The sequence below is a fragment of the Maudiozyma barnettii genome (genome assembly GCF_903064755.1).
Source record: "Maudiozyma barnettii strain CLIB 1767 genome assembly, contig: KABA2_01, whole genome shotgun sequence".
NCBI lineage: Eukaryota > Fungi > Ascomycota > Saccharomycetes > Saccharomycetales > Saccharomycetaceae > Maudiozyma > Maudiozyma barnettii.
The window spans coordinates 82,449-96,022 of record NW_024545238.1 but is presented as its reverse complement, the minus strand read 5'-3'; the positions used below and the strand labels follow the sequence as shown (position 1 = coordinate 96,022).

General features: G+C 33.2%; 7 protein-coding genes and 1 non-coding gene across 8 annotated transcripts; 6 read left to right on the top strand and 2 right to left on the bottom strand.

Moving 5' to 3' along the window:
• Positions 1-279: 279 nt before the first annotated feature.
• Positions 280-1,629, top strand: CLD1 (carboxylic ester hydrolase; the record flags this gene model as incomplete). The annotated part of the gene is made up of 1 exon (XM_041547984.1): positions 280-1,629. One exon carries the CDS (start codon positions 280-282, stop codon positions 1,627-1,629), a length of 1,350 nt encoding a protein of 449 aa, XP_041403918.1.
• A 498-nt stretch (positions 1,630-2,127) lies between these two features.
• On the bottom strand, positions 2,128-2,214 carry KABA2_01S00902. Its single transcript is given in 2 exon segments — positions 2,128-2,164; positions 2,175-2,214. It is a non-coding gene; the product is annotated as a tRNA-Tyr (tRNA).
• A 2,093-nt stretch (positions 2,215-4,307) lies between these two features.
• Positions 4,308-5,501, top strand: KABA2_01S00880 (uncharacterized protein; the record flags this gene model as incomplete). The annotated part of the gene is made up of 1 exon (XM_041547983.1): positions 4,308-5,501. The coding sequence occupies one exon, from the start codon at positions 4,308-4,310 to the stop codon at positions 5,499-5,501; it is 1,194 nt and encodes a 397-aa protein (XP_041403917.1).
• Positions 5,502-5,818: 317 nt separating this feature from the next.
• Positions 5,819-6,952, top strand: SHY1 (Shy1p; the record flags this gene model as incomplete). The annotated part of the gene is made up of 1 exon (XM_041547982.1): positions 5,819-6,952. One exon carries the CDS (start codon positions 5,819-5,821, stop codon positions 6,950-6,952), a length of 1,134 nt encoding a protein of 377 aa, XP_041403916.1.
• Positions 6,953-7,607: 655 nt separating this feature from the next.
• Positions 7,608-8,639, top strand: DAM1 (Dam1p; the record flags this gene model as incomplete). The annotated part of the gene is made up of 1 exon (XM_041547981.1): positions 7,608-8,639. The coding sequence occupies one exon, from the start codon at positions 7,608-7,610 to the stop codon at positions 8,637-8,639; it is 1,032 nt and encodes a 343-aa protein (XP_041403915.1).
• Positions 8,640-9,258: 619 nt separating this feature from the next.
• On the top strand, positions 9,259-10,263 carry SCD6 (Scd6p; the record flags this gene model as incomplete). The annotated part of the gene is made up of 1 exon (XM_041547980.1): positions 9,259-10,263. The coding sequence occupies one exon, from the start codon at positions 9,259-9,261 to the stop codon at positions 10,261-10,263; it is 1,005 nt and encodes a 334-aa protein (XP_041403914.1).
• A 311-nt stretch (positions 10,264-10,574) lies between these two features.
• KABA2_01S00792 (uncharacterized protein) lies at positions 10,575-11,996 on the bottom strand (the record flags this gene model as incomplete). The annotated part of the gene is made up of 1 exon (XM_041547979.1): positions 10,575-11,996. The coding sequence occupies one exon, from the start codon at positions 11,994-11,996 to the stop codon at positions 10,575-10,577; it is 1,422 nt and encodes a 473-aa protein (XP_041403913.1).
• A 551-nt stretch (positions 11,997-12,547) lies between these two features.
• On the top strand, positions 12,548-13,430 carry KABA2_01S00770 (40S ribosomal protein uS12; the record flags this gene model as incomplete). The annotated part of the gene is made up of 2 exons (XM_041547978.1): positions 12,548-12,612; positions 13,058-13,430. The coding sequence occupies 2 exons, from the start codon at positions 12,548-12,550 to the stop codon at positions 13,428-13,430; spliced, it is 438 nt and encodes a 145-aa protein (XP_041403912.1).
• Between the last annotated feature and the right edge of the window lie 144 nt (positions 13,431-13,574).

The window sequence follows — 13,574 nt, the reverse complement described above, 5'->3', positions numbered from 1 at the left end:
AGTTTTTCAATATAAAAGAGAAAGAATGACTGAGCCATGACTTTCGACCAAGTAATACAAAAAGGTGTTTAGTCACTTTTCATATTTAATAAGTTCAGAAGCAGCCCCAGATAACGTGTTGCATTAGTTAGAGATTTTTCTACTTCCTATTGTGGATCCATTGGATGAATGCAGTTACAAATTCATTCATTGTTGTGAATTTTTTTTTGTTCTCTGCAAAATATCTGAGATACACAAGTAATAATAAATTTAAAAGGGGTGATTTTAAGAACTATCATTATGCCTGTAAATGTTTCGAAGGTTGGATTCAAATATCTGGTCGATTCCACAATGTTTAGACTGGGTTTGAGATCTCAAACTCAGCCACGTGTGCAAGTAAATGCTGTTACCTCTACAGAAAATAATACATTACAAGCACCAACTCCTCCAACGGCTATACCTTTAATGACTATTCTAAGGAGACTTCCTAGTTTATTCCCAAGGTCTCTTTCGGAATCTTACCAGGATTTTAAACAATTTAATTCAAACCAAGAGCAGATTCAACAGGATTTATTGTCAACGCTTCCTGCATTCAATACATTATCGGAAAATCAAGTATCTGCTAAATTATTAAAGACACCCGTCGACGATCAAGGGAATTATATTAATGAATTATGCATAGAACCGAAAGTACCAAATAAACCATTAAAGCATTTGATCTTTGTTCATGGATATGGTGCGGGACTGGGGTTCTTCATCAAAAATTTAGAACATATGCCTTTGGTGGATAATCAATGGTGTATCCATGCAATAGACATGCCCGGATTTGGGTTTTCTTCTAGACCAAAATTTCTCTTCCAATATGGTAAAACATCTGCAACAGAAGTTAATGATTGGTTTCATACTAGAATAAATAGATGGTTTGAAAAAAGATCTTTATTAGACAAACCTCAAAGTAATATTGTAGTGGCACACTCATTAGGTGCGTATATTATGGCTCTTTATGCGAATAAATATCCTACTCATTTTAAAAAATTGATTATGTGTTCACCAGCTGGTGTTTGTCATTCAAAAAATATTATTCAAGATAAATTAAATCAAAGGATTCAAAAACATGCAAATTTAAATCCACCCTGGTGGTATTCAAAATTATGGGATATGAATTTCTCACCGTTTGCTATCATTCGTAATTCAGGTCCATTCGGGTCAATGATAACAAGTGGTTGGTCATATAAAAGATTCAAAAGATTTCCATTACAAGAACTAAGTCCATCATCATTATCCAAACAACAATTTGAACTGCTACACAAATATACTTATAGTATATTTAATAGACCTGGAAGTGGTGAGTATCTGTTACCATTTGTATTGGGTTGTGGTGGGGTCCCTAGAGATGCTTTAGAGGAGACAATTTTCAAAAACATTAATGACCCTGAATTATTTAAAGCAAAATGTGATTGGGTATGGATGTATGGTGAGAATGATTGGATGAATAAAGATGGGGCACAAAATATTTCTAATAATATGAATAATATTTATGGGAATAAAAAGAGTAAAGTAATAATTGTTCCAGGTGCAGGACATCATCTTTATTTCGATAATTATCCATTTTTCAATCAAGAAGTAGTAAATGAAATGGAAAATATATAACGTATAAAAAATAATATTCCTATATACTTTTAAAATGTATTTTAAAATAATATTCCTCAATTAATAGTTACAAAGATACTTTAATTATTTTTTTATTTTTAAAATTTTTAACTTTTGTTTACATTTGGAAATATTAGTTAATTTATTAAATTTAACAAGAAATCGAATACTTATAAAAAACGTAGCTAGAAAAGGAATAAGAACCCAAGTATATATAATTACAGACTAATTATACATGATGATATGTTGTGGATGCCACTCAAGTACCCCGATATCAACCTGTAGATATTATGGGACATATATGGTTTAGCTAACAATATCGTTAATAGTCATAGAATCACAATTATCAAATTTAAATTAAATTGTCAGATGTTGATAACATCTTTTGTTATTTAAATAGACTAGGAAAAGCGTGGCATTTTGAGTGATTTGCAGTTGCCGGGACAGCGGCAAGGAATATCTTTTTGTACGAAGCAATCCTAAATTGTTCCAAAAAAATCTCCAGGGGGCGAGTCGAACGCCCGATCTCAAGATATCTTAATTAAATTACAGTCTTGCGCCTTAAACCAACTTGGCTACCTAGAGTACGATTTTTCTGAAATAGGGGCATAGGTGATAATTTGAGCAAAATAATTTTTGACTTGCTTTCGCAGTTCCAGCAGCTTATATGTTAAACATGTTAAATATAGAGGCAGCACTAAAAACGCTAACATTAGCTTAACCTATCTGAAGGTGAAGGTAGCTAATATAAGTATAATTTAGAGTGTGCTTCACTGCCGTATTGAGCTGAAGCAGACATACTGTGGTTAGACTTCTATTCGTTCATTATTAAAGGTGTTAGGTATAGAGGTGAATGGTGTAGCTTAAGTTTTAATGTTAGGTAAGCAAAATATAATTGTTATATTTCTCTTATATTTGTAAGTGATTTTTTTGTCAGAAATTAAGAGTAATATGCACAACACTTAATTTCAATAGGTAAAGAAATACCTTTAAGCACAGTTATTATGAAGCGTGTTAAAATATGAAACAAAATATGTGGCAACATGAAACTGATGGGAAAATTGTAAATTAGACATCTTCTATTTAACTGAACAAATTTTATTATATTACAAAATCAACTTATAGTCGTCTGATCTTTTTATATCTTCTATAAAAATATATAAAGTAAATTATGGAAACAATTATATTCATAAATGAAATATTATTCCATTTATATATGTTGGATTTCTTGTTGTCGTGATTATAAACTCACTCGATAGTGGCGTAAGTAATCTATTATTAAGTTGTTGCGGGATGAACCTATCAATAGATCATTGCGGGATGAACCTATAGTTAGATCATTGCGGGATGAACCTATCGTTAAGTCATTGCGGGATGAACCTATCGTTAGATCATTGCGGGATGAATCTATCAATAGATCATAACCTTGGTCATTATCCCTCTTATAATATATTTCCGACAGAAACAAAGTTAATCGCATTATGAAACAAACATAATTCGAACCTCAATTGAGATTAGAATAAAAAATATATAAAGACAAAGAATTCTGAACTTGCATTCGAAGTTAGATTCTATTTGTTCTATAAATTATATATAATATAAAGAGACTGATCGATTATCGTATTAAAAAATGTCCGAATTAAATAAAGTAAAGCTTGAAGAGACTAATAGAGGCAAACACTCTATCTCAGATTCTCTACATTTTTGTATTGTATATAATTTATAGAACGAATAGAATCTAACTTCGAATGTAAGTTCAGAATTCTTTGTCTTTATATATTATTTAATTTTACCGATATATCATTTCTTCTTGCTACCTAAACGATTGATATCTATGACAGAAATTATGTGGAATCAAGATATCTAAGATGTCCTAATAAGAACTAAACATTTTATTAGGTAATAGTCGTTTAGGCCATAATCGTTTAGAAAATAAGTTCATTATTTATCGATCGTTTAACCAACAATCGTTTAGGTAACAAATCAATTACTTGACAATCGTTTAGGTAATAAGAAGAAACAAAACTTCGATAAAATAAATGATATATAAAGACAAAGAATTCTGAACTTACATTCGAAGTTAGATTCTATTCGTTCTGTAAATTATATACAATATAAAAAAAATGACTTACAAATATAAAAGAAATATAACAATTATATTTTGTTTACCTAACATTAAAACTTAAGCTACACCATTCACCTCTATACCTAACACATTAAATAATGAACGAATAGAAGTCTAACCACAGTATGTCTGCTTCAGTTCAGATTCATTTCTAAAGGAATTATTTTGTGTCACCTTCACCTACTGCCCTTTCTTTGTAGATATTCCTCCATATTTCGCCTGTTGGTAGGGAATTCCGATGGCATTCATGGAAAAATATTTTCCTAAGGAAAACTGCTGAGTAATTCCGTACGCCGCTTTTTTTTCCAGTTTCAAAGAATAACTTTTCATCTCATCACTCTCAACTCTGTTGTAAAGGCAAACCTGGAGACATGCAGGGATGAAACTGTTGATTAGTGTCCAGAACGAATATATATAGTAGCACGAACTCAGATACTCCCATTTGTTTGTCATCTCTCTTTGTTGTATTTTTCAGAAAGAAAGCGTTAATATTCCATTCTGTTATAAGTTCAGTATCCGACTTCGCAATTCAAGTACATACACTGTAATAGCTATGACTAACAACTCCACATATCTGACTTTTGAAAAATATGACGATCCAGAGATCAAAAGGTTTACTCACATGAACAATGGAGAAGCCTGGCAAGGTCTATTGCCGAGAGATCAGTACGCTGATAGAGAACAATACTTGAGTGAATCGGGAATTGCACAGAAGAACCAGGACCCAGCTACTCAGAAACTATACCCAGAAGGTTGCGAATGGTTTGGTATTAAATTCTTTGCCTTGAAGGATAGAAGACTACCAGCAACTGGTAAGACGAGCCAAATTGTTTCTAGTTGTGAAACATTGAACAGATTAGCATATTGTACCACCAGTGGTTCTGATGGGAAAATTGAATTGTGTTTGAATGTTTGTATTGGTGGTGTATTTACTGAAAAGAAGTTTAGAGGCCAAGGTTACGCCAAAGCTATGATCGAATCACTTAACAAATATTATGATGAGCTACGTGCTACACCTGGTGCCCCAGATTTCATTAAGAATCTGGTGATCACGCTATATAGTGAAGTGGGTGATTATTATACACAATTAGGTTACCATACTTTGCATGTTCCTTTACATAACATTACACACATCGATGAATTATATCAGGAATATTGTGGAGGAGTTGACTCGGCTCCTGGTAGATTTTTAGGATTCGACGATTATGAAGATTTGATTCATTTGCAAGATAATGAATTTAAGAAGGATCTTTTAACAACAAATGGTGCCAATAAAGATTCATTTATCTTTATGGTAAAACCAGATATCGAAATTTTCAAATGGTTCCAATATCGTGATATTTTCATCCAAGAGAGAACTAACAATGGAACCACCCAACCACCATTTGGGTTTGAACTAGAAAATCACAGTCACATCATATGGCATCACAACTGGAATGATAACAAGTTGGTCATCACCAAAATCTACATCTCTGAGGACCAAAAAATGAACTCCGAGGTAGTCTTGAGACAATTATTTGCCAAGGCAATAAATGAAGCAAGAAAAACAAATCTAGATGTTTTACAATTCTGGGATTTCGAAATTTCATTGAATGAATTTCCTCAATTGCGGGATGTCCTAAAGGAAGTTTGTGATGATGATGAATTGTATGCTCAAAATGGGTCTATAAGTGCTGTAAGACCACCTCCGGGTTATAACAAGGATACCATTATCTGGGAGAAGAACACCAAGTTTTGTTGGTTCTGAGAATACACAGACATAACAAACAGATTCTATATTTATACATACATATATATACATATGTACATTTGAAGTAACTATTCTGAACTTTACTGCCCTTACAATAATATGAATGTGTGAGCTTCGCTAACAAAACGAAACAAAAAAAAGTGAGAGATGATAATAAGGAATTTGTCGGTATAAGAGAGCAAGTAATAGGATGGGAAAACAAACATATATATAGTCAGATAAAGATTACGGTTCTTAACGAATATTAAGTATCTGAAAAAGAAAATAAAGTATATAACTATCTTTAAGAAACCACGTGTGATACCTTATTCGATATGTTTTTGGTTAGGGTTGGTCTTAAGATAAGTCCGAGACAAGGAGTACTACTTCATGTACTTCCGAAATGTAGGGTTCAAAACGCATCGCTTCTAACTTTGGGGAGAAGATCTGTGGTTACATCTACAATTGATTGGAACCCTATTAAGACACATCATAATCCCAATGATAAAGAAGAGAAACGGGGCTCCTTTGGTAAAAATATCGTGCTGGGATTGATGATTGCTATGCCAATCATCTCATTCTATCTAGGTACATGGCAATTAAGAAGATTAGAATGGAAGACTAAATTAGTGACTCAGTGTGAGACTAAATTAATGTATGACCCAATCCCTTTACCAAAGGATTTTTCCGTTGACATGTGTGAAGACTGGGAATATCGTAAAGTCCGTATTAGAGGCCATTTCTTACATGATGAAGAGAGATTTGTTGGACCAAGATCCAAATATGGTGAGAAGGCGTATGTTTTATACACGCCCTTTGTTAGAGAAGACACTGGTGAGAAATTATTGGTGGAACGTGGATGGATCAGTGAACACAAAGTTTCGCCAGATACTAGAACGTTACATCATCTATCGTTACCTACATCGACTATCGATCTAATTTGTTTGGTGCGTCCACCAAAAGTGAGGGGTAGCCTTCAATGGGAACAAAATGATAAGAATTCGAGATTATGGCAGGTGGCTGATATATATGCTATTGCTGATACCGTTGGATGTAAACCAATTAATTTCCAGGCTCTTTACGATTTGAAGGATCATCCTTCTTGGAGAAGTGCTGAAATTAATAATTTAGCTAATAATAACAATTCTCAAAGTACATCATGGTGGAAGTTCTGGCAGAAACGTGATGAATCAAATACCACACCTAAGGTTAAAACGTTTGCAACTGATAAAGATGAAAACTTGGAATTCAATGAATTACAATTGGTCAAAGCTGGTGTCCCTATTGGTAAACATCCATCAATTGACTTAAGGAACAATCATCTCCAATATTTAGTTACATGGTATGGTCTATCACTTTTGAGTACAATATTCTTGGTAGTAGCCTTGAAAAAATACTGGCTAGGTGGTGTTGTGTCGCAATCTAAATTAAAATCAGAGAAGTTGAAAAATGCCAAGAAGTATATGTAACGGTATTAAACTGACTCATATCTATTCGCTATCTTGTAAATATCTCATATATACTTTTATCCAATAACAATGTTGTGTTCTACATGGCTACTTTGAGGCGGTTATGGGACAATGCAATGAGCGAGGAAGCTCTATATGATGAGCATCTTGACAGTTTATTTCAATTTGACGTTCATAGTTATGCCCAAGAGATATATAAACTACGTAATAGAGTCATGTGTGCCCATCTTCGGTTCACACCTTACAGAAATTAAAACTTTCAGTAAAATATTTTGAAATGTTCGTGAGATACACACACACATTTTTAAATGAACCATATGTACGTTCATCTTCCGAAGTTCCATCCATTATTGGTACCTCTTATAACGTGGTTCTCATGTGTCATTCATACCATAGACAAATTTAGAAATGGTCCTCTCGGGTTTTCGCGTCTTTCACTGTTTTTTAAGTAAAAATAAATAAATTGAAACTTCAAACATTTATAATATAAACAAAGATCATTTACTGTACACTGGAATGAGATTAACATCATAAACAGAAACCAGGTCAATTGCATGAAGCCGTTGCGTTTTGTTTTAGAATTATAGTACATATATCTTACGCTACTACGACTGAATAGTTTTTATCTTTTCTTTATTTTTGTTATTGATTATTGATGTCCGAAATCAGAAATAACGAATCTAGTTCGAGAACTGGGACCGAATATAAACTATCTGTGAGTAGTAATCCCGGATCAAGGAGATCATCCATAGCAAGCATCAATATAAATGACAACTTCAATGGTAAGCCTGGCAATGTGAATGGAAGTGGGTTTGAAATGGAAGGTGACCAGAATGTGCTTCAGGAGTATTTGGTCCCTCAAATTAGAGAATTGACAGATTCCGTAGTCACCTTAGATAGTAATCTAGCACGTTTAAATGCGATACATGACAATCTTATCGATTTAAATGAATCCTTTGGCTCGTTGATATATGGTATTTTATGCACATCAGCTTGTACAGATTTTCCTGGTGTCTCTTTAGATATCGAAAGAGAATTAAGGTCCATTAAACGTGTCCAAACATTAAAACAAGAGAGATTGCAATTGGAGGAACAATTACATTTATTGAACACAAACAGCTCAGTCAAGGTAAATATTAGCAAATCTGGTTCAGGCAAATTTTCTGAACCATTGTTCCCAGTCAGAGGGAACACAACAAATTATAAGACTAATAATGTTCCTAGAAGAAGATTTGCTAAAAATAATAATAGTACTGAGAATGAAAACGTATATGATGATAACAACAGTGAGGAATCGTTTGTATTAAACCCTCCAATTCAGAAACAAGCGTCATCAGTTGGAAATCCCAGTTATGCGATGAATCAGAGACCTGTAGGTAATTCTACTTCCAGACAATCTGGTAAGTTGAGAAGAAGGTCCATTCTCCATACCATCAGAAATAGTTTATTAGTGGACGATAATGCTGGATATCTACGACCAACTAATAATATGAGGAATTCTAACAACTTAGAAAGACCATCATTAGGTGGGTTACCAACAAGAAACATAGATAGAGTAGTTCAAGAAGGTCCACGGAGAAAAACATTTTCAGCAGCATCCAAAAATAATGAAACTTCGAGAAGAGTTACTAAAATACGACCACAATCTAAATCCAAATCAATTAACGGAAGACCACCATTTAGGTAGTGTGATACTTTGAGGTCTAACTCATTAAATGAGATTATCATGACAATGATAGATTTGCACATATGTGAAAAGCTAATAAATGAGGAATGGAATAATAAACAGGAAAGTTATAACGTCGAGATTCCTATCAAGTGATTTAGGAGATATCATTAATTTTTTTAATGTCCAACTCATATGACGTCTTAGTAACTGAACTGTAAATTGTCTCAATGGTTCATAATCATGTTCAAGAGTTCTGCACGGATATACATATATATGTATTTACATTTATATAAATATAAAAATTGTAACACTAATAATAACTTGGATGTGAACTTCACCCCATCTTTACTGCTTCTTAGTTGTTCGTTTGGTGATGGAATAGTAGAATGATCCGTATTTTGCTTGGCTTTTATAGTAGACTATATCACTTTTAACGAACATCACGTTCATGCCAATTTTCAACTTTCAACACACGTAACACGGCACAATCAAAGGATGTTTTACATTGTTTGTTAAGATTATTAAGAGTAGCAAGTAACTGATTATTAAAACCTAAAGTACGACATATGCATTCAAACTTATTCTCATTGAACAATTCTCAAGAAAATAAAATACCATAAAATAAACTGCTGAGAAAATGTCTGAATATTTTGGTAAGACCATTTCTCTGATTTCTGTTACTGACAACAGATACGTAGGTTTACTAGACAACATCGATTCTGATAAGGGGACTGTTACTCTAACAAATGTTCGTTGCTTTGGTACCGAAGGTCGTAAAAATTGGGGTCCTGAAGAGATATATCCAAGTACTACGGTGTATAAGACTGTTCAATTCAATGGTAATGATGTCAAAGATTTAAGTATCCTTGAAGTTGGGTTGGATGAGGTTCAGCCAGTACTTCGTCCAGATAATGGTACTGTGCCAGCTCAGCAAGCAAACCCTGAACAGCAGCAATCTCAACAGGCAACAGGTAGTATCCCCAAAGAAGACTTACCTGCAGCTGTTGCAGATTATGGTGTATATGCTCCAACTGAAGGTGCAAATACTGTTGGTCTTTCTTCGGAAACTACCGATGTTACGAATGATTCACAAAGACAAAGAGAGTCACGCCCAAATAAGTCTAACTACAATAATCATCACAGACAACAGCAACAACAGCAACAGCAGCAGCGTCCAGATCCTTCCAGAAAGATCGAAATTCCTAACGATGATTTTGATTTTACATCGAATAATGCGAAGTTTGCGAAAGAAGCTCCAGAAGGACATATAATAGATGAATTAGAGGAAGTAGAAAAGGCTAATAGGGATGAACCACATCCAGATGGTTTCTACAACAAAAAATCATCCTTTTTCGACTCTATTTCTACATCTGCGGAGACCAACACAAATATGAGATGGCAAGAAGAAAAGGCCTTGAATATGGACACATTCGGGGAATCTTCTGCAAGACCAAGATTTAACAATAGAAGAGGTAATTTTAGAGGTAGAGGAAGAGGAAGAGGTGGTAGCAGAGGTGGTAGCAGAGGTGGTAACAGAGGTGGTAACAGAAATTACAATAATAATAATAATAATAATTACGGAAACAACGATTCTGGAAATTTTCAATCTGGGTTTACTAGTAATAACCACGTCGAATTTTAATGATCTAACCCATTCAAATTAACTTTGCTTTATTACTTTTATTTTTATTTTATTCATTTATTCATTCAAATGATATAGATTTCAGATAAAGTTAAATAAAGAACTTAATCAAATCAAATATCATTGCACATAAACATATATATATATCACATAATCGTATAAAAATTTAGGAACATATGCATATATTAATATCTATAATTTAATAGACCTTATGGAATCAGTATACAATTTCTAAAACCTTTTAGGTTTCTAAACTTCCAAAAAAAAGGAAATCATAATGTATATATTAAATAGTATTTTGAATGCAATTCTCATCTTAACTTGAACAGATGAAATGATTTTGATGCTGTACCAATTAATAACGCAGAATTCGAAAAATTGATTTCCATGGATTTGATTCTTTGTCCATTTATATCACAATGCATGTCAAGTTGCCATGATTCTCCGTTAAATAAATCAATAGCGTACAGACCGTTGTCCGTTCCAATGATAATACCGTTAGGGTTTGGGATATACCTCATAATTGGTTGTGAATATGAGTCCTGTGGAAGTTGTGTTGCCATATTTCTCAATATTTTATCATAATAAGTAGTAATACCTGTATTCTCTTGTTTGTTATCATTTATTTTCTGAAAATAAGTCTCCATCTTAGGGAATTCTAGCAGAATTAGTCTTAGGTATGGAACATGAGAAGTTGCAACGCCTATTAGTGTTCCATTGTTAATTACTGGTGAGCCGTCCGCAAAAGTAGTGTTAATCAATATAAGATCCCTTATATTAAATGAATGTGTACTAAATTGAGCATTGTTTAAAGCAATATTGAAGCAATTTTGTAAAATGTCAGAATCATCCAAAGTGTAACAAACAATATGAGTGAAATCCATTCTGGTTAATAAAATTACTGTTTTTGAAACAGTTTTCCCATTAATTGTAACCTTTGTTTTGGACATGTTTAAAGTCGTGCATGCAGATAATAATTTTATTGTTGAAGTAACGGTCCAGGTAGGGGTATTATCCTTTAGCTTCAATATGCTTAAATTCATAGTATTGTCCATTGAAGTCGTTAAAACATACCACGATTTGTTATCATCCATTTTGGAAAATTGAATATGAGTGATCATTCTACCATGAGGTTTAAAGGAAGACCCGGTAATAAGTTTGTAGGTCTTATCAAACAGATATATATGACCGGACATTAAACAAACGTAAATGATATCACTACCTGGAATAGATCCAGCTAATTTAACCACACCCAAAGATTTCATATTTTGATCAGTAAGTTGCGATACCATCTGTAAATTAGCATCAAATATTTCTAATCGTCTTGATGATGTAGATACCATTAAATTGTTTGATTCGATGCTACAAAAGTTTACCATAATTGGAATTCCATCCAAGGCAAAAGATTGAAAATTATCGAAATTACAATCAAAATTCCATCTCTTTATGTGAAATCTCTCATTATCGATTGGCGGTAGTTCCTCGTTCAAAGTAAGATCCTTAAGTTTAGAGTCTAGAACATGATCGTTATAACCTATCCTATCGGATATAATTGACTTTAGATCATCGATATGAATATTAGAGTCCGAATTGTTATCACTTCCTGTCACAGATACAGGGATAGATGTTTCCCTTAAAAATGATTTCAACGTCTCATCATAGCCTTGTTTCTTCAAGTATTGCGCAACTAAGACCGCGGTATACTTGTCAATATTTTTCTCACCAGAAGACATTATCACTTCATTACTATACGGGTCTGTAAATATTAATTCTTATAATGACCATATTTACAAAACCAGCTCATCGCATCGTTTTAACATTATTAATGCCTGGCTGCTTAGTCAAAACTGAAAAATTTTGGAAATTCAAAATCGACATTAATTTGACTACATATATTACATCCTTGCACCCACATATTTCAAAGAAAAAATTTATTTCTGAAAATTAAATATTTCGGGAAAAACAGAAAAATAAATAAATAAATTTGTCTTTCCGCGATGGAAATCCCACTGTTTTGGTCAGAACTAGTTGCTCTTTCTCTATTGACAATTTATTCAGCGATAGTTGACCAAGGGCAAGATTATAGCAATCTGAGATGGGCAATGAACACAGATGCTAAGTTATTATGCAAGCAGTTACCTAGTAAGTGACCTGTAATACATCGGTGAAAATAAGTTGATAAGTGCTTAAAGATAGGTGATATATATAAGGAACACTATTTTTTCTTGTTTATTCATTTCCCTATAAAGTTCATAAATAAACCGTCAATAAACTATACAACAAAATGGGTTCCGGTAAGCCAAGAGGTTTGAATTCCGCTAGAAAGTTGCGTGTCCACAGAAGAAACAAGTATGTTAATTATAATGAAATAACTATCAGATGAAAGGGGAGGAAAAGTTTAAAAAATACGAATCAAATGATTGGGAAATTCAGCCATCGTGTTATTGTATTGAATAGATAATTTGAACAAAGAAAAGTCTAGATAATAATGGTAGACTAAGGAATTTTACGATATTCTCAGAATAAAAAAAGAATTATGGATTATTAATTTTATGTTAATTCAATGAGATCAGTTCTGATTGAGTAGACGTTTACTAATATTGTCAATTCAAAATTCTATAATGTTGGTGATTCACTATCGGGATGAAATCAATACATTATTTGAACTATCGACTTTTAAGATCTTACTGTCATCTGAACTATGATAAATTTGTATCATCATAATTAAATAGAGTCAATTTACTAACAAATTGTTATATTATCATCCATGTGATAATGTTATAAATTTAAACAGCCGTTGGGCCGAAAATAACTACAAGAAGAGACTTTTGGGTACTGCCTTCAAGTCCTCTCCATTTGGTGGTTCTTCTCACGCTAAAGGTATTGTCTTGGAAAAGATTGGTATTGAATCCAAGCAACCTAACTCTGCTATCAGAAAGTGTGTCAGAGTCCAACTTATCAAGAACGGTAAGAAAGTTACTGCTTTCGTTCCAAATGATGGTTGTCTAAACTACGTCGATGAAAATGACGAAGTTTTACTAGCCGGTTTCGGTAGAAAGGGTAAGGCTAAGGGTGATATTCCAGGTGTTAGATTCAAGGTCGTTAAGGTCTCTGGTGTTTCCTTGCTAGCTCTATGGAAGGAAAAGAAGGAGAAGCCAAGATCCTAAGCAGATCTCAAAGGAAATATATATATATATCAAAACCTTCAGGTTGCGTATGTGTTTTTGTCTCATCCTTTCTTTCTGTTTTTAAAAACTTTTCCATTTAACATCATAATACTACAATTGATCTAAAGAACTTAATAAGAAATA